We start from the raw sequence: 26511 nt of genomic DNA, 5'->3' as shown, positions 1-26511 counted from the left end.
TTTATGTATCTTATTCCTTGGCTGTTCACCGCCCTGAGTCCTTCGGGAGTAGGGCGGTATACAAATTAAATAAATAAAATAAAATAAAAAATAAATCACTGTAGATTTAATTCTTGATTAGGGAGGACACAGAAAAGGGAATGATGCGTGATAAATATATTATATAAGCATATATCTTATAAACAAGGATATATAGAATTTTTTGTGCTCATGTGCATCAAAACTTGCAGAGAGACAGATAAATTTGGATGATAAGTACAGGCTTTAAAGTACTTGGCTAAACTTTGCATTCAGATTTTCTCTATTTTGGCAGACACTCAAAGACTGCATCATCAATTTATCAATTCTAAAATAGCTGAAAATGCAATTTCAGAATGCATTATGAGTTTCTTTCCAACCAGGGCACAGGAAGCAACATTCTGTAAAGCCACTTAGTGCCTGCAAGAATTAGTGGCACAGAAGCCCAAGTAAACAAATAAGTAATAAATAAAATAAATAATAAAATAAATAAAATAAAATAATAAATAAATAATAATAAAATAAATAAATAAATAAATAAATAAATAAATAAAAAATAATAAAATAAAATAAATAAAAATGTTTGAAAAACATAGCCCTATGTTCTTCAAATTCCTATACTGCAGTCAACAGGATTTGGAGTGAAGAACTAGTAATAAGCAGGAAGTTGAGATTTAAAATATGATCCATCTATTAAATAATAAGGTGCTTGTATTTTACTTTTATAAAAACCTTTAGAATAAAAAAATATGAAATGGGAAATAAATTAGTTCAAAATGAAATAATGTTGTTTTCTTAGGAAATAAGTTGGCAAATACTTCTAAATAAGATCAGACAATAAAAATGCTATACCTTACAAAATGATCATTTACATAATTAGGTAAGTGTGCTTATCTAGCTTAATATAGCATTTATAAAATCCTGATCTAATAAATGATTTACAGCCTCTGCAACAGCAGCAATCCATACTATTTCAGAATAATACAAAGAACATACCATACATTTGTGAATGCTGTCTTCAAAATTTAGAATTGACCCTACATAGTTGAAAGATTTGGCAAGGATATTATTATTATTAAAGTTTTAATCTTCAATTTGATTCACAATCTGGGACTGGTAACCAAGGACCTAAGAGCTATTAAGTAGCATATGTGTATATAGGCAGTTCCAAGTAGGGTGATTTTTTTGCAAAGTCAGGATATTCAGGTCTAATATGTTCAAAATTTCCACGTATCTAAGCAGTGCTTTGGGTATTGCTCCAAGGGCTCCTATTACCTTTGGTGCAACCATTGATTTCGTCTTCCATAGTCGCTCAACTTCAATGTGCAAATCACAATATTTTGTTATTTTTCTAGCTGTTTCTCTTCAATTTGTATTGATATTGCAATATCAATGAATCAGACATTTTTTCTTTTCCACAATAGTAATGTCAGGCGTGTTGTGTCTCTCTGTTTGGATCCAAAAGTCCCACAGGATATTGACTTGCTCATTTTCAAGAACTTTGTCAATTTGGTTTGCTGCATTCAAACCCAAATGTCTGGCAAAGCTTCCAATGTACAATTTTGGCAACTCAAATCATGATGTTGTAGATAATCAGTCTGTGAGATTTTGCTGCAGGCACTGATAAGGTCTTCCACTGTTTTGTCTTTCTCACTGCATTAGCGGCATTTGCTGACATATTGAATTTTTGCTTCCAGGGAATTGGTTTAGGGGCTTGTTATTAGGCACATCATCATCATCATCATCATCATCATCATCATCATCATCATCATCATCATTTACTTTGTTCATTAAACATGAAACTCAATCAACTGAACATTCAAAAATGCATCACAAATACCATTCACTGGTGCTAAAGGTTGATACGGGTTGCTGCCAGCGTCCTAGGTATCAACCAAGTACCTTCTTAAGATGTACAATGTTCCAAGTAGTGCAGTTTTTTGCAGTTCCGCTGGTCTTATTGCAGGAACCTGCAATTTGTTGATGTACCTTATAAAATTCTTGGACATGGTACCAAGTGCCCCGATGACAATGGGTATCACTGTTAAACGTTTCATCCATAATCGCGTAGTTTCGATGGCCAGCTCGTGATATTTCGTGATTTTTCCCAGTTCTTTTTCTTCAACTCTGGCATCTCCTGGTACTGCGATGTCAATAAATTGTATGTTACGGTTTTCGAAAACTGTGATATCTGACGTGTTGTGTTCCAAATGACGATCCGTCTGTATTCGAAAGTCCCACAAGATCTTCACCTTCTCATTTTCTATAACTTTTTCCACTTTATGTTCCCATGATTTTTTGGATAGAGGTAAATTGTATTTTTTACATAATGACTAGTGGATTAATTTAGCAACTCGGTCGTGTCTAGCTTTGTAATCAGTTTGTGCGATTTTGCTGCATTCACATACTAAATGTGAAACAGTTTCGACTTTGTTGTTGCAAAGTTGGCAATTTGGATTGTCAGAGGATTTTTGTATCTTTACTTTCATGGCATTAGTTTGTAGTGCTTGTTCTTGAGCAGGGAGTATTATACCTTCCATTTCTTTCTTGATGGTTCCCATCTTAAACCATGCCCATATAAAGTTGTCATCACATTTTTCTTCAATGTTTTTCAAGAGCTGTCCATGCAAAGCTTTGATTTTCCATCTATTTAATCTGTCATCCAGTTCTTTTTCCTTATATTCTCCCTTTGTTTCTGTTGTTTTTATAATGTTCTCCGTTTTCACAGCCTGCAGCAATTTTTCTGTACTTTGGTTCACATAATCATTCAAACTTCATTTTTCTTCTTCTAGTTTGATGGATTTGCAGTAGTCCTCTGCCCCCTATTTTTCTTGGCAGGTACAACCTGTCGATGTCACTTTGTGGATGTAAAGTGTGGTACATATTCAAAAGTTTGTGCGTTTTCCAGTCCAAGTTTTCCAGTTCAGCCAAGTCCAGTTGATGATTCCAGCTGAGTAGCATATCACTGGAACTGCCCATGTATTAATGGCTTTAATTATGTTTCCAGCATTCAGCTTTGATTTTAATATTTTGCGGACCCTCCTGATGTATTCCTTTTGCGCTGACTGTTTGACTTTTCCATTCAAGATGTTATTTGCTTCCAATATGCTTAAGTATTTGTAACCATCATCCTTTGCTAATGCTTTTACTATGTTTCCATTTCCCAGTTCTATTCCTTCTATTTTTTCCATTTTTCCTTGTTGCATGGATAATATAGCACATTTTTCAAGTCCGAAGTTCATTTTGATGTCGCTGCTGAACAGTTCAACTGCGTTGAGTATTGATTTAAGTTCAGTGGGGCTTTTCGCATATATTTTTAAGTCATCCATGTATAGTAGATGGTTTATCTTGCCATGTTGGCTTAAGATTTGGTATCCCAGTTTTGTCTTTTTTATCATCATCACCACCATCATCATCATCGTCATCTATATACAATATTTAAATTGTTCCTATAGTTCCATAGAACAGTAAGTAAAACCACAGTTTGACATCTTTTAACTTGCCATGGCATTCTCCTATTTGGAAAGACACCCAAACTTTGGTCCCTTCAGAACTGAAAAACAGTATAAAACACTTTTCAGATGCATATAAATCAGAAAGTATTATGAGGACTGATATATTAGATGAAAAAACTAAACAAATAATACATAATAGAACTACATCTCTGCAACTTTTATCTATAAAAACTGCCATTAAAAATCATATTGTCTTCGAGTTAAGCCAGCATGATCGAATTCTGTATTTTTAGCAACAGCATCATAAATTTTAAACAGAAGTCCTAGGTGAAATTATAGAAACATCCAATTTCATGAGACAAAAATAAAAAAGTGATATGATATAGTAATATATAAAAGTGATAAATAAATGAATAAAGTAACTAGTTGTCTCATTTTTCCAACTTCAATTTGAAGATACACAAATTAGCAAGTAACATGGGAAGTAATACAAGTTACTTTTCTATAACAATATTTAAATCTCATTGTACAGTTATTTTAGATATCTGCACAATGAAGTGGTTTGTAAAAATAAACATAAAGTTCTGAATATATTCTAAAGAACAATGTGAAATTTCTGTGTACCATTGGTACATTTTTCATTCAAAATATTCCTATTCAAACTTCTTTTTTGGTTAATTCAGATTTTTTTGCAGAAATTCTAACACTGATACTTGGTTACCACTTGAATGGGACACCACTAAGAAATCTCAGAAATGTAAAATTAACTAGAAAGTTTTTTAAAAAAAAAATCTCAGGAAAAGGAAAATTATGAACAATTGTTCAATATCCACATATTTCTACTGATTTATAAATAACACTACAAGATAATATCTATGTCTAAAATTATCATGACATTCACAGGTACATATACTACATATTGTTATAGATTCCTTTGGAATGGGCAGCCTTTACAAATCTAATAAATATCATTCTCATCAAACCATGAACGGCAGAAAAATGAAACACTTCCTTCAAAAATTACATTTCAGAATGTTTAAAATACACTACAGTATACTGTGAAGAGGAAAAAAAAAAAACCAGTATGGTGATGACCAAAAGAAACAAAAGAATGAACAGGAAGTCAGTATGCCTTAGGTTGCTCCTCTGCTCAAAATCAAGTTCCTAAAGCTGTATCGCATTAAAACATGAGTCTCTCTTGCAAGAAGTCAGAAAAATAATTGGTTTAGTACCTAGAAATAAAAGTTTCCAGTCAGTTTATCCAATTCTGTCTGTACAATTTAAAACCACTGTCCAGGTCAACTTTCCAGTGTTTCCAGAAATGTTTCCCATGACTGTTGTATTACTACTAATAATGTAAGGGATTCCACACTTAACATTCATAACACTGTATAATGTTATGAATATATATATATTAAGGATACTCTCATGCATGTCCTCTGTGAATGAAATTTCTAATTTAGGAAAGCTCTTAAATCATAACTGAATAATGACAATATGTAGAGTATGTCTATTTGATTTTAAAAAAGCACAACTTTTTTTTTTGAAAGCAATCCATCTTCAGATATAATTTAGAATGTCAAATATTCTGGGACACAAAAATTAATACAGTAATTCATTTTGGTTTCCTAAAGCTAAACACAACACAGAAAAAAATATTTCAGTGTTTTTAAAAAAATCAACAGGGAAGGGGCAAAAAAAATCAACTGAAAGAATGCATTTCATATTTAACTAAAAATATTTTATCGGGCAATAGTCTGTGGGATCAATATGAATGACAGGGGAGTTTGCTAGGGCTACTTTCATCTAATTTAACATCTACCAAATTGGACAAATCTCTCTCAAAAAATACTTTTAAAAATATTTTAAAAATACTTACCGTATTTAAACATTTTAAAAATACTTATTTTAAAAAACATTTTAAAAGCACTTTTAAAAAAAGACAATGAAATTAAATGATTTCTGAATTAAAAAAGGAAAGTCTATTCATCTTGAAGGAAAATTTATTATTAAGATGTTTATATTTTTCTTTCTATTAAAAAATTACCATGGCAATTGTTGATCTGAACTATTTATTTGAACTATGTATGTGCAAAAGTTATAATACAATGTCCAAGAACATTCCAGAATGTTCCGTTTTTCTCTGGCTCATGCAAGTCAGCCATTCTAGGATGGTCTGGATACTTCTGGAAGTTAATTCTCCAAACTGCAAATAGTTTATTATGTTTCCCAACATTAGGAAAGAAGGCAAAGTGCACAGTTACGTAGAGTTACATAGATGGAGGATGGCAGTATTTTCCTGGATAGGATTTTCATCTATTTTTATTTAATTTGAGTAGTTACTCTTCAATTTCCTTTCATTTCTACCTCAAAATGTTGGCAAACTACACTGTTAACTTATGGCAGTTGTGCCACTAAAAGTCAAAGAATGATCAGAAGAAACTATGGGAAATTGCACAAGGGAATCCAATGCCTGTAATAATGCAGTAGTGTTCTTAAAAAACATTTGGAACTATTGACTTTCCATTACAGTTTCAAAATGTCCAAATGTTATAAAAAGGAAATTCATGAGAAACTTACAATAATTAACATAAATTACATGTTAGGGTATAACATGGAGAGTAAGCACTTTTACTCTAGATAGGAAAACAATTTGAAAAATAATGTTATTAGCAAGAGTGCAAAAAGAGCAGGAAATTTTATAATTTATTTTTACAAGTTTTTCATTGACTAATCAATTTATATATATATATAAATAAATTTATTTATATATTTATAAATATACCTCGTTGAAACGTTGCCAAGATACTCTTAATCTTACACAGGAAAAGACCTGATTCATTCTTTCTTTCTTTCTTTCTTTCTTTCTTTCTTTCTTTCTTTCTTTCTTTCTGTCTGTCTGTCTGTCTGTCTGTCTATCTGTCTATCATCCATCTATCTATCTATCTATCTATCTATCTATCTATCTATCTATCTATCTATCATCATCAGGGATCAGGGGTGAAATCCAAATTTTTTCCCTATCGGTTCTGTGGGCATGGCTTGGTGGGCGTGGCAGGGGAAGGATACTGCAAAATCTCCATTCCCACCCTACTCTGGGGCCAGCCAAAGGTGGTATTTGCTGGTTCTCCGAACAACTCAAAATTTCCGCTACCGGTTCTCCAGAACCTGTTAGAACCTGCTGGATTTCACCCGTGATATTTATATATCATATGTATATCCCTCATATGTGGGGTGCCGCAAGGGTCGGTCCTCTCACCCCTGCTGTTCAACATTTATGTGAAGCCGCTGGGCGAGATCATCCGTGATTTCGGGGTGAAATATTACCAGTACGCTGATGACACCCAGCTGTACATCTCCACCCCGGATCACCCCAACGATGCCCTTGAAGTGATATCCCAGTGCCTGGAGGCTGTGCGGATCTGGATGGGGAGGAATAGGTTCAGGCTCAACCCGTCCAAGACCGAGTGGCTGTGGTTTCCGACGTCCCAATATAGTCAGTTGGCGCCATCATTGACTATTGGGGGCGAATCATTGGCCCCCACAGAAAGGGCTCGCAACTTGGGCGTCCTCCTGGATTCACAGCTGTCTTTAGAAGAGCATTTGACGGCCGTGACCAGGAGGATTTTTCATCAGGTTCGCCTGATTCGCCAGTTGCGTCCCTTACGCACGGTCACTCATGCCCTCATCACTTCCCGCCTGGACTATTGTAACGCTCTCTACATGGGGCTTCCCTTGAGAAGCACTCGGAGGCTCCAACTGGCACAGAGTGCGGCCATGTGGGTGGTAATGGGAGCGACATGGCGTTCCCATGTAACACGTCTCCTGCGCGAGCTGCACTGGCTCCCGGTGGTCTTCCAGGTGCGCTTCAAGGTTTTGGTTACCACCTTTAGAGCGCTCCATGGCTTAGGACCTGGTTATCTACGGGACCGCCTACTACCACCAATAGCCTCCCACCGGCCGGTATGCTCACATAGAGAGGGGCTCCTCAGCCAAACAATGACTGGCGGCCCCTAGGGGGAGAGCCTTCTCTGTGAGGGCACCTACTATCTGGAATGAGCTCCCCCTGGAGGTACGGAGGATCCCGGATCTGCGCACCTTCCGCCGCGCTTTGAAGACCTTTTTATTCCACCAGGCGGGCCTGGCCTAATCTTTTCCCTCTTTTCTTTTTTCTTTTTTTTTCTTTCTTTCTTTTTTTTTTTTAAATTTGATTTATATGCCGCCCTTCTCTGAAGACTCAGGGCGGCTTACAATGTGCTCAGCAATTTTTAATATGCAAATTTTAATCTGTTTTTTAAATGATTGGGGTGCTTTAATTTGTCTGGGCCAAATTGTTTAATTCGATTTTATCCTGTTTTTAAATTTTGTATTTATGTATTTTATTATTTGGCTGTTCACCGCCCTGAGTCCTTCGGGAGTAGGGCGGTATATAAATCAAATAAAGATAAAGAAGAAGATAAAGATATATAAGCCAAACACAGGAAATCCTATACTTAAAAAAGAAATACAGGACCACTTGTTCTTGGGCAATGTTTGCTGAAATGTTCAATACTGTATCCTTGCTCTTCATATCAGTTTAACCGTTTGATTTTATTGTAATGTATATGAGTTATTAGAGGAATAGTATAGGAACACTATTGCATTAGCCCTTCCTTCCTTCCTTCCTTCCTTCCTTCCTTCCTTCCTTCCTTCCTTCCTTCCTTCCTTCCCTCTCTCTCCCTCCCTCCCTCCCTTTCTCCTTCCCTCTTAATAAAAATATGGATTATATATCTATATACCTATATGAATTTGATTCTATGTGCTTTAATAAGAAAGTTTAATGAACTCTACATATATATTCTCTTCCCTATATATATATATGTCTTTTCTGGCTTTTGTTTTTCGTGCTAAATGTGGAAGACACTTTTAATCGCTGAGAGTACCGTTATTGATAAACCAATGTGTATGCCTGCACACACATAAAAACACACACACACACAAAGACATGTATGCATATGAAATTAAGATAATTAAAAGCCTGAAATTACAAGCTATAAAAACATAAGTATTGCTCTAATTTCAAATTGACATTGTAGCACTGTTTAAATACTAGAATTTTTTTTTTTAAAAAAAAAATTAGCATGGGGTTGTCATAATACAAAATGTGATTCTTCGATGTTCTCTTTCACTCATACACAAAGACTGTAAGACACATTCTCCCCCCCCCCCAAGTGCCATATTTGCTGGATGTCCTTGAGGAGACACTTTTGTCTGATCTGTACGAGACAGAACTAGAGTTGAAGTTTCAAAAGTCAGCACTATCAATCAGTTCAGGAGCTAAACAAAATTACAATCTCTAGAGGGTGACAGCTTTAAGCTATCTTGCTGTGCAAGCAGAGAATTTGGGTCTCAGTGCTCCACACAGCAGAACACTCCATCAGCATGCCTCCGCAAGTGAATATGAACCCCAGGGCTCGCTCACATAAATGAGGTCATAGCACTGCCCCAAGCTTACAGCAGAGTCAAACCACTGCCGATGCTTTTCTGAGTCAAGGAAAAAAAGGCAGTTCCACAAGCAGATGGTTCCTCTGGATAATAAAGCTACTAACTCAACAATGTTAAATTGCAAAGAAATGTGTTTAGTTTCTTCTCAGGAATTTATTTATAAATAAATAGGCATGGAGAAATGTAAGACAGGCTTCCAACAAATGTCTTTCTAGTTAAAATACGCACTTATTTTTACACTGAATTAATTAGAAAGCTTTTTATGTGTGTAAAACCCAATAGGTTCTAGGATTATTAAATAACATGGTTATTTTTAACATTAAACTAGAATAGGTTTTCTCAGTTGCCAAGGATAAAAATATGGCTGAAGCCATCAATGTATAATGTGTAGTTTAACACTACATGCATCAGTGAAGATTCTGCTGTTTTTATGCCAATTGTTTTTTCTCCATATCATTTAATCCACTATGACTGAGACTTGAACTGAGTTCAAGTCCTCATTCAGTGAGAGAGCAAACTGGGTGTCTGTGAATCTATAACTATTCATAATCTTCGTATATGAAGTTAAAACAAGGGAATAAAATATAGAGATATAATGCAACCATACATTTTAAAAACAATCATATAAATGGTTGTGAAGAAATTCTAATATTAGTACTGCACCTTTCTACCATTATTTATGTGATGAACTAAGATTACTGAGAGATTTCTTTACCTAAATAGAGAATCAGAAAGGACCATGGGCCAGGCAGGCAAAAAAGCAGTGGGAGTAGGATTGATTTCTGACTTCCTGCTAGATTGCCCCATTGGCTTTACAAGTTGATTGGAAATCATGATCACATGGCCCTGGCTGAGCTGTAGTTGCCCTAAGTTTCCAAATACAACTATTCTGAAGTTCCTTGGAATTTTAATTTCACAGGAATCATGAGTCCCAGATTTTGGAGATATTCTTTTAAGTTAGCACATTTGAGGTACACCTTGCTTCAAAAACTGTTGCCGTATGATGCACCCTTTTGGCTAATTGAGCGTAACAAACAGACAAACAGACAGAAGAATTTTAGGGGTGTGTTTCTGTGTATGTGTGTTGATTTGGAAGGAAAACAAGTGTACATGCCACTCAGCAGCATGATGTCTCAATAAGTGCAACTGACTAGCTACTCTTAGATAGACTTGTCTTTCTACTCCAGCACAAAAACCCTATGATGTTGTTATTATGCCAAGGAGAAGAGACAAGGACAAGATAGAAAGAAAAGCACAAAGTGAAGAAGGGTGTATGGAATAGAAGAGTGATACTGTACTTAATATAGTTATCCCTCTTGTAAAATATATGAAAAGAACAAGAAAGAATTAGAGAAGTAAAAAACATAAAAATTCTAAAAAAAATTAGAAAAGAAAACATCAAAATAATCTTTTGTAAACTTTCTGTATACAAATTCTAAGAAGACAAAATCAACATGAAAAATTTAATAACACAGCAGTTGTTTCTGCAAGATAATTGCTTTTTTCATTCATCTGCTAAAAAATTTGAAGAGACATTAGAAATAATACTGCAGTTCTTTTATATTAAGTATATTTTAGGAATTTTGTGTTAATACAATGGATCTATTATTATAGAACAAAAGGGACTTTATGGAGGACAATCCATGAATATTGCTGAACAAGGCTGATATATTATATTGAAGAATTTACTAAAAACCTTCCAGGTCTTGACATAGGATGGTTGTGGACCTATTTAGTTACATTTGGATTATAGCTGGTTATATTGTTCTTTTAGTCAATCATGGTTTCTTTATACACCAGTATATTGTTTTTCTTCAGGAGCTGGGGCAAAGATGGGAGTTCAGCCTGTGGTGTGGCACTAGGATTGTTGACTGGAAAGTCACCAGGTTCAAGACCCGAGTGCCACATGACGGGGTGAGCTCCCATTCTCACCCCAGCTCCTGAAGAAAAACAATGTATAAAGAAACGGTGGTTGACTAGAAGAACAATATACCCAGGTAGCATGCAACTGCAAATAGATAAATACCCCACTTCAGTGGGAAGGTAACAGCATTCTGTGACACCATGCTGGCCATGTGACCACAAAAATGTCTTTGGAGAATGCTCGCTCAATGGCCTTGAAACGGAGATGAACACCACCACCTCTAGTTGGCAACGACTAATGGAGTAAAATCCGCAGGGACTCCTCAGATATTGGAAGACTGTTATCAGGTCAACCTAGTGCTACTTTTCATTAAACTAGACATACCCAATTCCTGGAACCATTTTTCATGTTTTACCTTCCAGTCCCCTAATTATTTCTGTTGCTCTTCTCTGCACACTTTCTAAAGTCGCAACATTTTTTAATATCATGATGACCAAAACTAGATGCAAGAATGAAAAAAATTATGATAAACTACTGATTCAGAAAAAAAAATAGATGTGCAAATTAAGCGTGAGTCTCTTCTTCCTGTTTCTCTTTAAATAGGCAAAAATATACTTTTAATTCCCCATTTTAGCTCATTTTTCAGCAAAATATTTCAAGCAAATTTTGCCTGAAATACACACACAGAGATACATACACACATACACATATACAGTATACAGAGAGAGTGGGGGTGGGAAACTAGCTAAGGTGTTTTTTATAAAAATGAATTTTGTGTATGTGTTTCTTCCAAGCAAAGTAGCTTTTAATATCTGATTTTAACTATTTTGTTAAATAAAAAAATGTGACAAGATGCATATCACTAATAATTCCTTCTGTTGAGAATATCTTTGCCAGATTTCATATAGATATTAAGAGTTTATAGAAAAGAAAGTTTTTTCTCAATGAATTATGCTTCTCCTTCTATGGATGCAAGGGCAGTGATTGCCGGGTATTGCGGTAGAAGCTGAAGAAAATTTTGCTGTTTCCCCCCCCCCCCCAATGAAATATGTCAGTTGTTTCTAGGTCACATCAGTGAATAACACAATTTAGGATCACCCACTTCCCCAAATAATCTGACCTCTTTCTAAATTCTGTGAAATATTTCAGGCATAAGATGAATCTGACACATACTTCTATTTCCAACTGAGTAATAATTCAGGTACGTTTCTTTATCTAATGAAACAAATGTATGCATGCAATTATTTCTGCTCAAGTTAACTTGAAATGTCACTTATCCTCATTACCCACTGGAAACCAAAGTGTTTCATAAACCAAAAAGGTCCCCACTAAAATTTTATAACAGTTCTTGCTTTTTGAATATGAATATTAATCAGAATTATTATCATTTTGGTAGTAGTTATTATATCTTATTAAACCTATCTGCAATGTAGTTTTAAATATGTGTTTTCTGTGGAGAATATGATTAATTAATTAACCTGGGTACCTACGAGACCGTCTTTTGCCACCAATAGCCTCCCACCAACCAGTTCGTTCTCACAGGGAGGGACTACTCAGGGTACCGTCAGTCAAATTATGTCGACTGGCGACTCCCAGGGGGAGGGCCTTCTCTGTGGGGGCTCCAACCCTTTGGAATGAACTGCCCCCGGAGATACGGAATATCCCTGGTCTCCATGCTTTCCGCCGTGCCCTCAAGACCCTGATGTTCCAACAGGCGGGGCTAAACATACGAACATGTGAATGATTTTTTAAATGTTATCTAATTCTGGGTTTTATTTAATTGACCAAACTAAGTAATAATTTTAATTAGCAATTTTATGATGTTTGTGTATCTATATTTTTCTTGACTGTACACCGCCTTGAGTCCTACGGGAGAAAGGCGGTATAGAAATATAATAAATAAATAAATAAATAAATAAATAAATAAATAAATAAATAAATAAATAAATAAATAATTTTGGCAGGATTAGAACAGCCAGGAAAAGACCATTCATTCTGAAAGAATTGTCTCAAAATATGTTTTGTCTCAATTTCTTTTAGAGGGCAGTGGTCAACCTATGTTATTAAACTGGAAATCAAACAAGCATTTAAATAAACACCTAGATTTTGTTGTACTATATTTTCTACTCTTTTCATTGATTATGATAATGAAGTTCTTTGTACACCATTTAAAATTCAACCAACTTAAAGATTCAGTAAATAAATAGAAATAAAGAAAACTAACATGTCTTGTTACTAAATACTTTTAGTTTAGAGCTATAATTTCCACATAGGCTTCATTGACAATATTCTTATCTGACAAATATTCTTTAGAACAAAATGATCTCATTGCAATACTTTATTAAACTAATTAACAGGTTCTTGAAGAAATATCTGAATGTTAAGCTATTAATGCTATTGAACTATAAATGGCATTGTCTATGCTCTTGCAGCAAAAATCTTACAGAGAAAATATAATTCTATCACTTCAGAGATTTAACACATATTTTGTGAAAATATTCTCAAGCAGTTATAGAATAAAGAGCTATTTTAATTAACCTTCTCTGGTTTAAATAATGGGAAAGAGATAGATGACTTAAAAAAATAATTAAACAATCATAAGGAAATATTTCTGCATGAAACATACTACTGTAACGCTGTAACGCCCTCTACATACTACTTTAACGCCCTCTACATGGGGCTGCCCTTGGGATGCATCCGGAGGCTTCAGCTAATCCAGAATGCGGCCGCACGGGTTATTACAGGAGCTTCTCATTACTCCCGTGTGACACCTCTCCTGTGCGAGCTGCACTGGCTGCCGGTGGTCCTCCGGGTCCGTTTCATGGTGCTGGTATTAACCTATAAAGCCCTACATGGCTTAGGCCCGGGGTACTTGCAGGAGCTTCTTCTGCCATCCTCCCATCATTCTGTACGCTCTCACAGAGCGGGCCTCCTCAGAGTGCTGTCATCTAGACAATGTCGGCTGGTGGCCTCCAGGGGGAGACCATTCTCTGTGAGAGCGCCGACCCTCTGGAATGGTTTGCCCACTGGGCTTAGGACAGCCCCTGACCTCCTCTCCTTCCGTCGCGAACTGAAGATGTGGCTCTTTCATCAATTGGACTGACCCGTCTAGGGCTTTTACATTGTAATAATTTTAATTAATTTTAACTGGATTTTAATTTACATTTAAATTTAAATTGTTGAATTTTATTCTTTTTAAGCTGCCCTGAGTCCTTCGGGAGAAGGGCGGCATATAAATTGCATAAAATAAATAAAATAAATAAATAAATAAACCATAGATATTTGATTCTTGCATCTTAACAAGTGGTTTACCTTTTAAAAATGAAAATGCACTTGAAGGTATCTTCCTTTTTTTTAAAAAAAATAGAACTTTCAAACTATGCTTGTGCAATGTCTTAGAAACTACACTACTTTTTATTTATTATTTTATTGCTTTTAAAATAATGAAAACAGAAAAAACCCAAAAGCAACAGTAAAAATAAATGCATTGTCAAATAAAATAAAAAAACAGAAAGTGTTTAAAAATGAAGTGAAAAATATAACAAAAGAAAAAAGGTATATCATTTTAGCTATAAATAGTTCTAATTCATAAAATCATTTCCATAACTATATTGTATATGATCTACTGAACCAAGAGGGAATATTTAACTGAGAATCCAATTCCAATAAATATCCTCAAATAAATTATTGAACTCAGCAGCACTATCAAGACCAAAACTTTTCCAAATATTTACTAAGAATCAGTTAAAGATTACTTTGTTGCAAAGTAACAAAACAATTCATACTGCCCTCATGAAGTTGGTACTTCAAAGTGCCCAGTTCCAACAATATAGAAATATCCATGAAAATAATATGGAAGACTGAACATAACTCAATGTATATTATCAGTTCAAATTACAGAAATAGCCAAAATAGAATTTGGAAGTGCTTCACTCTGTTCCTTAGTCTGTTTGTTCCATTATTCACGCTACAAATACACATCTTCCTGATAGGACCCATCTTTGTCAAATAATTTAAAATAGAGGGTAGCAAATCAAACATCAATCCCAAACCTATGCTACAATTTCTGATGTCAGAAATATTTCTCTTTGCTAGTTCTATAGAGTTGACTCTTTATTCTCCTTCTATTATGACTGTACTTTCAAAACCGATCACATGTTGAGAAGTACAAAAGCAATTGGGGATTTAACAAGGTGAAAACTGTCTTCAATAACTCTAGGAATGGCAAATCATGTTCCAAGATTTTTCTTTTTAATTCAGACGTCTTAAAAGAAAGAGGAGGAAGAGGGAGAAATAGGGAGGGTAGGAAAAGGGTCGGGTTGTCCTAACATTTACCGTATTTTTCGGTGTATAAGACTCACTTCCCCCCCCAAAAAAATGTGGGTGGAAATGTCTGTGTGTCTTATATAATGCATGTTGCTGAAGCCCCGCCCACCCGCCGGCTCCCATCCTTCAGCCTCTGCCTCTCAGCAATTTACCTCCTTGCAGCAAACAGCAAACACCCTGGTCAACTTCAGCACAGCCTAATGTAGTATAAGCAGCTGATTGGAGGTTGGATCGGCCTCCCGGAATACCACCACCTGTTCCAGGCTGCAGGGCTCGCCACCACCCATTACCACCATCACCTCCGATCACTGATGCTGCCTATCGCCACCTCTGCATGCCCCATTTTTGGCCTCCACAGGTACCATTTTTGGCCTGTTCCAGACAGCGGGGATAGGCCGAAAATGGGGCATGTGGAGGCCATAAATGGGGTGCGCAGAGGCCAAAAATGGGATGCACAGAGGCAGCAATATGCAGCAGCAGTGATGGGTGGTGACTGGCGGTGGCGATCCCTGCAGGAACAGCTGATAGTCGGTATTCCGGGAGACCAATCCAACCGCCAATCAGCTGCTTGTGCTAAACCAGGCTGTGCTGAAGCTGACCAGACTGTTTGCTGCAAGGAGATAAATTGCTGGGAGGGACAGGCAGATTTTCCCCCTTGTTTTCCTCCCAAAAACTAGGTGCGTCTTATGCTTAGAGCGTCTTATAGTCCGAAAAATATGGTACTTTCATATATAGTATTATCTTTTTCTGTTTGCTAGTGAAAATGTTTCAAATATTCAGCAATAAAGATTTCCACTTTTTTAGTGGTAAGATGATATAAGATCAATTGAAAGAAGGATTTTTATAACTTTAAGCAAACCAGCTTTCATACAGTTAACAGATTCTACTTGAAATTTGCAATGTACTCTTTGGATTTCTCAAAGGTGCTTTTCCAAAAGGCAACTGGACTTTCTTGGATGACAAGTGAAACGCTTTCAAGGAAAAAACCCAAGAAAGTCCAGTTGCCTTATGGAAAAGTACCTTTGGGGCAACCATGACCTGGATGATTGAGAATCTCCACAGATATCTACCCACTGGATATAAATTTGTATTCATTAAGATTCTTCCCTAAAAAGAGCATTTGACCCCAATCTGATGTCTTGAAATCTATCGTTTGTAAACAAAGCCTGAGACTGAATCCAACTCAACTGAAGAATATCAGATGTTTTGGATAAGGTGTAATGGAAACTTGTTAATTTTCACCAATTCCTCATTCATCATTCAGCCACCTGAAAATGTTACTTAGAGAGCTTGAGAAAGCATGAGAAGTACTTCTGACAAAGGGATAAAAAAAAAAAAAGGAATTAAAGAAAATTGCCACTGCGTCATCTGCCTTTCTGTGGAAGATTCTGTTACTTCCTATTTCTCTTCATAAATACATGTACCGATCCAAATGAAACAGATCCCTTATGCTTTATCATGTTACAGATATGCAATATACTAGATAGAAGTATTTATTTTGTATGGGATTTGAACTATTTAACAAGAAAACTTTAGTTACAATGGATATATGCATTTCAGGAGCAGTCCTAAAAACAAGTACATTAAAGCAGAGCATCCAATATAAACCACATTTTCTTATAGTTTATAGCTGAACACTTGTAAATAAACAGAAAGAGATGATGCAGCCAGTTAGCAGTTTTACAAATGGCTTTAAATTGCATACAATGCCCAATACACTCTACACATTGTGACCTAATTTAAGATTTGGGAGCTGACTGAAAATTTTGTTGCTGTTTTAAAAAACACAAAAACTATTAATGTTCTGGAATATAATAAACTTGTGGATACTAGATCATGAACATTTAATCAATTCCCTACAAATAACTGAACTTAGTATGACCGTCAAACTATTATTTCTTCAAATATAATCTTGCTATTCTAGATTTGACCTGAAAACATTTGTCAAGTTTTATCCTTTTCATTATGAACTCACAGTTCAGCATGAGCATTCTCTTTAGGTAAGCAAATATATATTTATGAACAGTGGTGAACCATATATAGAACTGCCGAAAGTAGGCTGCTAAAAATATTAAGTCCTTTTGCATGAAATCTCAGTATACATACTTCAGTTCAAACTGGTATTTTATTCTTTACTTTTTAGAATAAAGAAAAACTATTTTAAAAAGATATATTTATTGTTTTAAAATTACTTGGAGGAACACATGAATCAAATTTGAAAGCTTTCACTTTCACTTAATAAAAATAAAATAGTGTTGCTTTGTACTGTAAGCTGGGGGGGGGGGGAATCCTATGTTCCAAAGTGCGAATTCCAAAGTCACACTTCCTTCTGGCTCTAATTATACCTCATTATACATTAGGATCTCCTTCTAAATTAGGATCCACTTCTAAAAAGTCATCTGGAGTGCATAGAGGTATAAAAATAGTCCCAATCTGCAACTCTGTATTTTCCTGGGATTGCACAGTAACTTTGAATGGTCACTAAATGAACTGTTGTACTGTAAATCAAGGATTACCTGTACAAAAATACAAAAAACTTCTTTGCTTGCAAAAAGCTGCCCTAAATACCAGTCATTAGATTAGAAATGGGGGAATACCAGGGGTGAAATGCTCCCAGTTCGGACCTGCTCGGGCAAGTAGGTAGCGATGGCGGCGGGCAGTTCGGAGAACCGGTAGCAAAAATCCCTGCCCCCCATGTCAAGCTGAGCCGCGCGATCATCATAGCCTTTTTTTTCTTTTAAATGGCTCTGACAAGCCAAGCTCTGACGATCCCAGCTGAGTTGCCTGCTAACCGGTAGCAAAAATCCCTCCCCCCCAGCCTCCAGCTTGCTTACCTTAGCTGCTGGTTGCAACGCCTGCCTTGCTTCGTTTGCTGTAATACCTGCAATCCATTGCAGCAGCAAGCAACTGAATCTCCCTGCCTGCAATCAAGCTCATCGGTGAGCAGCTCTATCTGCCTGCCTGCCTGCCCTGTACCTTCTATTACAGGGGTCTCCAAACTTGGCAACTTTATGACTTGTGGACTTCAACTCCCAGCAAAGCTGGCTGAGGAATTCTGGGAGTTGAAGTCCACAAGCCTTAAAGTTGCCAAGGTTGGAGACCCCTGTTCTATTGGGTAAGTTTTTTCCCTTTTTGGAAAAAAATAGCTTTAAAAAAATAGTTAATTAGGGTTTTTTTTAGTTGCTCTTTTTTTAGACCTAGCCATTTAAAGTTTAGGAAGTTTTAAATTTAGCTGCTTTTATATAAAAATAAAAATAAATAAAAATAAAATAATATTTGTGCATCTTTCTGAGATTTAGTGTGTTTCTGTAGTGTTTCACTCTAACTACACAAACACACAAAATCTCACAAAGCTGTATGTGGAATTTTGTGTGTGTAAAGTGTGAAAGTTGTTTTTTTGGGCTTTTTGTGGCTGTGTGAAGTTCCTGCTTGTTGCAGGGGCCATTTTGGGTCTAGCACAGCTGCTTTTACATTGTGGGTGAGCCAGATGTGTTGTGTTGTGTTTTGTAGGTTAAAAAAGGGCAAAGAAGTGACATTGACTTGGCCACACCCACCCAGTCACCTTACCACCAAGCCCCGCCCACTAATTAAGCCCCGCCCACAGAACCGGTAGCAAAAAAATTTACATTTCACCCCTGGGGAATACACCCTGAAGATCAATGAGTCACACCTGTCATAGAAACCCAAACCTTTCTGTCTGAATTCCTTCCTTTTCATCAGCAATACCTACAACCCAGAGTTACAAATCAGGCAGGTTGCCGGAGCACATTGAGAATTAAAATAGTTAAAATACAAGGATAACTAGCAGCAGCCAAGTTATTCTTGCTCATAAAGTGAAACCCTTTAGCAGAGAGGTCATTTAAACTCTCCAGAAAGTGGGTAGGCATATTTGGGCTACAAAATGCAGAACTAAAGAGACAAATTAACAAATTAAGATCTTGAGTGAGGGCTAATCCCATTCTGCCATTGTTCAGACCTTGCTGCAGGAATTTTTGCCTATGAATATAACTATCTATCTCTATATCTCTTAAGTGCTGACATCTTCTGTGGGCTATTAAGGAAGGTGGGGGTTGCTTTTTCTTTCTAAGAAAACATGTTTCTCCATTTCTCATTCAGGAAAATATATTCTTCCTTTTTAATATTTTTCAAAATATTTCATTCTTCTAGGAGAGGGGTGGGTGCTAACTTTCTACAATTGGTGCCATGTTACTATGCCATATTATCATCAGAGAAAACTAAAACAAATAGGAAGGAGGATCCACTTATTTTTAGTGAGCAGTCATGTGCTTTGCCCACTCTGAAGCAACACAAGAGACTCCTATCCCAAAGGTGCTTTTTCAAGAGGCAACTGGACTTTCTGGAAACCAAGAAAGTCCAGTTGCCTTTTGAAAAAAGCACCTTTGGGACAACCATGACCTGGATGACTGAAGAATCCCCATATACAAGAGACTTCTGTGCTCAGTGAACTGACGAAGCACAGATTCCCACCCAGGAGAAGCAATCATTAGATCCACTTGCACCACTTAAACATACCAGCTTGTCTCACTCACCTCACAAGATATCCTTAGGTAATCATCCAGATTTAAGGAAAGATCACATGCCCCCAGAAAGGCAGTAAAAAAAGCAGACAGAATGCCAAGCTTGCATCCTGCCTCACAGCCATTTCTTCTATGGCTATGCCAACCCTTCTGTAAATAGCTGTTCCAGCCATGTTGGAAGTATACTCTAAAAATCTTAAAACAACCCTTTAACAATCTTTAAGAAAGTCAAGCCCCAGGAATAAAAGTACCACAAAAAACCCGAGTGTAACAAGCTTAACCTAGAGGCAGTTTCTGAAAACACTTAAAGTAGCAGGGCAATTAAGATAAGGATTAGGTTAGAAATACAGGCATACCAGAATGTTTCCTTCCTGCCTCCCTTGCAGGATTAGCCCTATAAAGTGGGAAAAGATTTCTTCCAACAACCGGTTCTCCGAACTGCTCAGAAAATTAACATCCGGTTCAGAACCGGTGTGAACCGGTAGCAGCCCACCTCTGGTTTTAATGGTGTCCAATGATATAAATTTGATGCTATGCATCAGGGGTGGGTTCTACTTACCTTTACTACCGGTTCACAACGGGATTGTGCTCGCTCGCTTCGTGCGCATGCCTTGCTTCTGATGATGTTAGGGTCAGTGGGCGGAGCCTCCCACCGGTTTTACTACCGGTTCTATAGAACCGGTCCGAACCAGGGGCAATCCACCACTGCTATGCATGCATCTAATAGAATGCACAATATCAAATTTATATCATTGGACACCATGTATCAAGAAGACAGGCAGGCATTAGTGATAACTTTTGATAAATATAGGGAAATCAGAAGTATCACTTTGATCCAAAAACCAGGGCAAATTATGTGATATAAATTAAAATGAAAATAGCTGCTTAGTACAATGGGAAAAGGGTTGGTTAAGATTGATTTCATCAATCCTCTTTTTTTATATATGATTCATCATCACTGTTCTAGTTTTGAAGAAGTACTGAACTGGGCTTACCTGCTGCGTCTGGTACCTTTGCTGGGCCTGGGAGAGGTACTGGGTCTGAGGAGGCAGGTGCTGAGGTTGTGGTTGCTGGTTGTAATATGGCTGTTGGCAGTAACCAGTTACACCTTGTGGACCATACTGAGATGGCATCTGTTGAGGGGGAAAAGCCAATACAGTTAGGAATTGAGGACAAAAATCTGTGTTCAACTCCTAAAGATCATAAATACAATACCAAATGCCATGGTAAGAAGTCTCTCCCAATGGAAAGAGTTAATTTTAAACACAAAGGAATAATGCAGTTCGCTAAACTGTATTTTGGAGATATTCTGTCAAGGGAAACATACAAAAAAAATTTCTACCACACTGATTTTACTGAATAATTTCTTTTCACGTTCTCTGAAACATCCAAAGAAACCATTATCAATTATGCTTGCTCTCTGAACTTATGCGCAAGAACAGCAAAAGGGTTTTTATAGAATATTCATAGCTTGCTCGTCAGTAGTATTTATTAGAGAAGTTACCAGAATGACTTTATTTACACCTTTCAATTTTCTACCTAAAGTTTCTGTTGCCTGAATCATCCCATGTTTCAAGATAAAACAGAAAAACATTGGAATTTAAGTATATGTGCATACTAGTTTTTTAGAAGAAAAAAACCCCAATTTCAATAAGCTTTAGAGAACTATTATGTGGGACCCCATAGTATCCTTAGATCAAAGGACATACAGGAGAGTTGAGACTTTTGAAAAATCAATTAAATGATGTATATTTACAAGTCCTACCAGCTGCAAAGGGGAAGGATAGCACATACTTATAGATATATGTTTTGACTGGTTTTTTTATCAGTTAAGAATTAAAAGGATGTGTATAAAAATGGAAGATGGGAATAATCACCCCCCCCAAAAAAATATACACAGAAGTTATAAATCGTAGAAAGAAATTCAGAAAGACTAAAGCAACAGAACGCTACAAACAAGAAAAAATGAAAACTGTGTTAAAATGACCAAAGCAGAAACTAAGTAAAGAGAGATTTAGGGATAATATGGCTAATATGAACAAGTTGAAGTTTCTGGGACCAGATAATTATATCTGGATATCCTGAAGGTCATCTCAGGGAACTGTGAACCTTCTACCTTCTTTGAAAAATCATGGCGAACACTTAGACTTGTCAGAGGGTTGGAGAAAGTCAGATATTGTTCTTAACTTGAAAAGAGTGTGAAGATGATCCAGGTAACTACAGACTGCTTGATGTCAATAACAGACAAAATTCTGAAACAGATTATTAAACTGTCATCTTAAATGCACTAAGAAAATAATGCATCACTCTTCAGTCAAATTAATTAAGCCAAATTAAACTGATCACTCTTTTTGATAGTGTACTAGTTTAGTCAATCATAGGAATGTGGCAGATAACTTGAGTTCTGTAAATCATGCAAAAAAAGTTTGATATTCTAGTAGAAAAGATATCAAATGTTGGATGATTTGTGCTAGAATTAGATGGATTCAAAGTTTGTTGTACACCAATGACTCCAAGTCAAGTGGAAAGAAAGTGTTAAACAGTGTAACTTAGAGGATTGTGGTATTCTATATATGGATAAATTACTGGTTGTAAAATATTGTAAGGTTGTAAAATATTATTATTGATCTGTTGATAGCACAAAGGTGATAGTAATACTTCAGAATCAAAATTCAGGAAGATGTTAACAATGGATAGGATTCAGCAGGCGGATGAATTTTAGAAGGGAGAAAAGTAAAGTCCTTTTTTTGGAAAAGAAAAAGGCAAATAGGACATGGCAAAAGAAGATGGAACGAGCACCAGGAGCAGCAGTACAAGTAAAAAATATGTTGAAGTCTTGGTGGATTGAAAACTGAACATGAGAACCGAACAGTGTTGAAGCTGCAAAAAAGGAAATGCAATTTGACTAAAATCTAGCACCAAGTAAAGTATATATATTTATCTCTATTTTTACAGTAGTGGCAAAATTGTGGAAACCTTTTGGGAAAAGTGTATTTTCTAAAACTAGCTAATAACACCACTTTTTTGGGGAGTAGTACCATAAAATTATATATCAATGGAAAGGTAATTTAATCAAGAATGTAATGCAATAACTTTATGAAGGATTTGCTCTTAGAATAGCAGTTACAGCATAAAGAAGAAAAATGAAACACATAGAAAAAATGAGATATACAGAAATTATCACATCAGTTAATACTTAGTTGGGTAACCTTTAGCATGAATTACGGCCTTATAACATCTTCCCATGGAGTGAACCAAGTCTTTTAGTTCTGCAGCTGTTATAATGTGAAACCAAGATTGAATGATTGCTTCTATTAACTGGGGTTTATTGCTGGGTCACTTCTGACTAAGAAGTATCTTTAGTCGGCTCCATAGATTTTCAATTAGGTTAAGGTCTGGGCTATTCCCAGGTCATTCCAGCAGTGGAATATGATTATCTTGAAACACCAAAAAAAAAAAAAAAAAGTGGTGTTATTAGTCATCAAACCTCAAAAATATACTTTTCCCAAAAGGTTTCCACAATTTTGGCAACTACTGTACATTGGACACAATGCTTGGACATAATGCACCAAGAATATTGTGTCCAGTTCTGGGCACTGCATTTTAGGAGTGACATAGACCAACTGGAGCATATTCAAAGGAGAGCAACCAAAATGATAAGGACCTAGGGAGGCGAAAAAAACAAACTTGTGAGGAATAGCTAGAGAAAAACACATATATTTAGCTGGAAGAAGAAGAGGGCAGATTGGAGAGAAACGTGAAAGCTGTTTTTAAAAAATGGAATAGCTGTCATGTAGAAAATAGGGTAGACTTGTCAGGTATTAAAGATAAATCCAGAAATACAGGATTTAAATTATCCAGAAGCAGTTTTAAACTAGAGATCAGAAAGGATTTTCTAAAAGTAAGAGCTATTCAACAATGCTGAATTCTCCTTGGTGGAAAAATTTAAACAATAATTAAAGTATGCTATCTATCAGGGATTTGGTAGTAGTGTATTTCTTCAATGGGCAGGATATTAAATTGGGTGATTCTTAAGTTTACACTTCATAATTTTATAATCAGGTAACTACTATACTACTATACAACTACTATACAATATCATAAGTAAATTCATAATATTTAGTCAATAAAATTGACAAGTTGCCAGTCCTTCAACTGAATAGGAGCTTCATTGTATTTGCAGATTCTAAGGGCTGTTTCCCAACCACAAGATCAACATTATTTAATATACTGAGCCCAGATTTCCTCAACAGTACTGAAGCAATTGCAGAGGCCTTGTTTAAAGCTGTACAAAGTGGACTAACTGGCCTTTCCGTAAATACTACAGCCTAGCGAGCTTCTGTCTGGGATGTGTAATTTGCTGCTGCACTGAATGCATTTAAGGAAAATATTTTCAAGTTCTTAAGATGCCTTCCAGACAAAACACGTTGATGGTGCTGGATTTGCCAATAGTCCAGACCAGGGGTCTCCAACCTTGGCAACTTTAAGACCTGTGGACTTCCACTCCCAATTTTGCTGGCTGAGGAATTCTGGAAGCTGAAGTCCACAGGTCTTAAAGTTGCCAAGGTCAGAAACTCCTGGTCCAGACCATCATGATGATGATAATCATTGAGATAAAAGAAATGGAGAAGAGAAGAAAAATGAAATCCAGCAATCTGAGAATAATTTTTCTCCATGAGGATTTCTCCTGCTGGTATAGCTATGACAGTTGAAGAGAAATCGATGTAAATGCCAAAAAATGCCTTGGACATGCATGGTAAATTGGAAATGGTTCTTTATCCTATGGAATTTCAGGAATAGAATACTATGAATAATGCCATGTGCGGGCATAGAACCTCATGTGGGTGTGGTACGGAAAGCACAAAGATCAAATAATGATCTATAATGATATACAAAATCTTAAAATAAGCACTTCTCCACCTCTTTTATAGTGAAAGTGGTCTAAGTTTTTTTGTAAAATGAAGTAGGTATTGTGAAAAGTAATATGCAAAATTGTATCAGGGCTAACTTGTCCAAATTCAAATTTGTTCTCTTTTATTTTCAATATTAAACAGCAAATTACTTCAACAAGTCCATGTATGTTGTCTGACTCATCTCTCCAATTCTTTAGTTAGGTAGTTTTTGGCAGGAGATATGTGAATATTCATATTCCCTATTCCCTTACCTTGACATTAAAACAATTTTCAAGGGTTGAATCCAAAAATTAACTCTGTGAACAAAACTGCCTTCCACTCATAGCATTAAACCCTTAAATCCTATTGCAACTATTAAATACTTGATTAAATTGTTAGTATAGCAAAAGAGAATTTGTCTTACTTTTCCAGAATTAAATACAAGTATGTTTGTTTATTTGATTTGTAAATTGCTTTTATTTTTGATCAATTCAAGGTATTAAGGATACCTATGCTCCCTCCTCCTCCTCCTAGTTCCTTCACAACAAACTGGTTCTGTAGTATGCCTGGGCATACCTAGGCATACTACACCTTTCCACACTTCCACAAGATTTAGAAATTGGATGATTACATTCTAAAGCATTACTTAGCAACTTGCAGAACAATACAAATAATTTTGAAAAGCAAGATTATCACACATTTATTTTTCTTTCGCTGCAGGGAAACTGGATTGAGATCAGCAGATACCAATGTAGCAGATTCTAACCTACTGGCCAGGTTGCTCAAGACCTTGCTCAACCCACTGATTTATGTCCAGAATGCTGGTGCAGGTAGTCCTTGCTTAACAATGGCAATTGAGATTGATAACTCCATTGCTAAGCAACACAGTTATCAAACATGATGTCACGTGATTACACCAATTTACAATGGCCGTCTAATTAAGCAAATCCTGCAAAGTCATTTGTTCCAACTTCACAAGCTAGCAATGAAAGTCAAAAACAGAAATCATGTGACGGTGGGACACTATAATTGCAATTGCTAAATTCCTGAATTGCAATCTCATGAATGCAAACAGCTGCAACTACAAGAGCCAGTAGTAAGTATCCTTGCTCAGTACTGAAACTACTAACTTCCAAAACACGATGTTGGAATGGGGGAAAGGTCTATTTAGTGTAGCATCCCAACTCTGCAGCCTGCAAGTCCTCTTTACTGAAATCCTAGTGGAAAGCAATAACTTTCTGGGTAGGCTGGCAGGAAAGACTGCAAATGGTGATCACATGATTGCAGGTTGCTTGGAAACAAAGTGCAGAAGGAACAATTTATAGGAAAAACTTATAACCTGTGCCAGCTTTCCCGCTGAGATTGCTTGTAGGGAGTTGCCAGGGGAGGTTTCAAGTGATGACCACACTAACCATGGCTCACTCTAATATTACAATCATGATCAGATGGCTTGGGGAATGCTATGACAACCAAATTTTGCAGACCAGTTGCAAATCCCCATTGTAATTTTGAACGGTTGCTGAAACGAGGGTCATAACTCGAGGACTATCTGTATTACCACTATTACATCATGCCCATTATTATACAAATGAAACAATAATAATATTTTCCATAAATAATCTTTCTCAGTGCCTATTTATTAGTAAAGCTATTTAAGAAGCCTAGCTGAAGCAAATTGACTTTTTTCTGATTAATCTCCCTTCAGCAATGCACTTTAGATTTCTTGTACCTTTATATCAGTTCCACCATATTTTTCAGCGCTGCTCCAATCTGTTTTCAACTTCCTTCTTTACCAGGAACATACTAATAGATCATATGCTTCTGGCCAACATAGCTTTGACTAGTGGAAAATTCAGCTTTTCTAACAACTCATTATAATCCACATTATAATGTGGATGAATGAAATACCAATTTTACTACAGCAACAAGTATTA

At 36.2% G+C, this 26511-nt stretch overlaps 1 protein-coding gene across 15 annotated transcripts in view; it reads right to left on the bottom strand.

Annotated features, from left to right (window-relative positions):
- ARID1B (AT-rich interaction domain 1B) overlaps window positions 1-26511 on the bottom strand; it is a 434784-nt gene that overhangs the window by 304798 nt on the left and 103475 nt on the right. For all 15 annotated transcript variants that reach the window (XM_034428582.3, XM_087882864.1, XM_034428578.3 and 12 more), the window contains exon 3: window positions 20681-20818. In XM_034428582.3, coding sequence (XP_034284473.2) covers window positions 20681-20818 — 138 coding nt within the window. The remainder of the gene's footprint in view (window positions 1-20680; window positions 20819-26511) is intronic.

This window comes from Pantherophis guttatus, chromosome 1 (genome assembly GCF_059756535.1).
Source record: "Pantherophis guttatus breed Tessera chromosome 1, ASM5975653v1, whole genome shotgun sequence".
NCBI classification, from domain to species: Eukaryota; Metazoa; Chordata; class Lepidosauria; order Squamata; family Colubridae; genus Pantherophis; species Pantherophis guttatus.
Note: the sequence above shows the minus strand (reverse complement) of the source record. Positions and strands in the feature narration are given on the sequence as shown.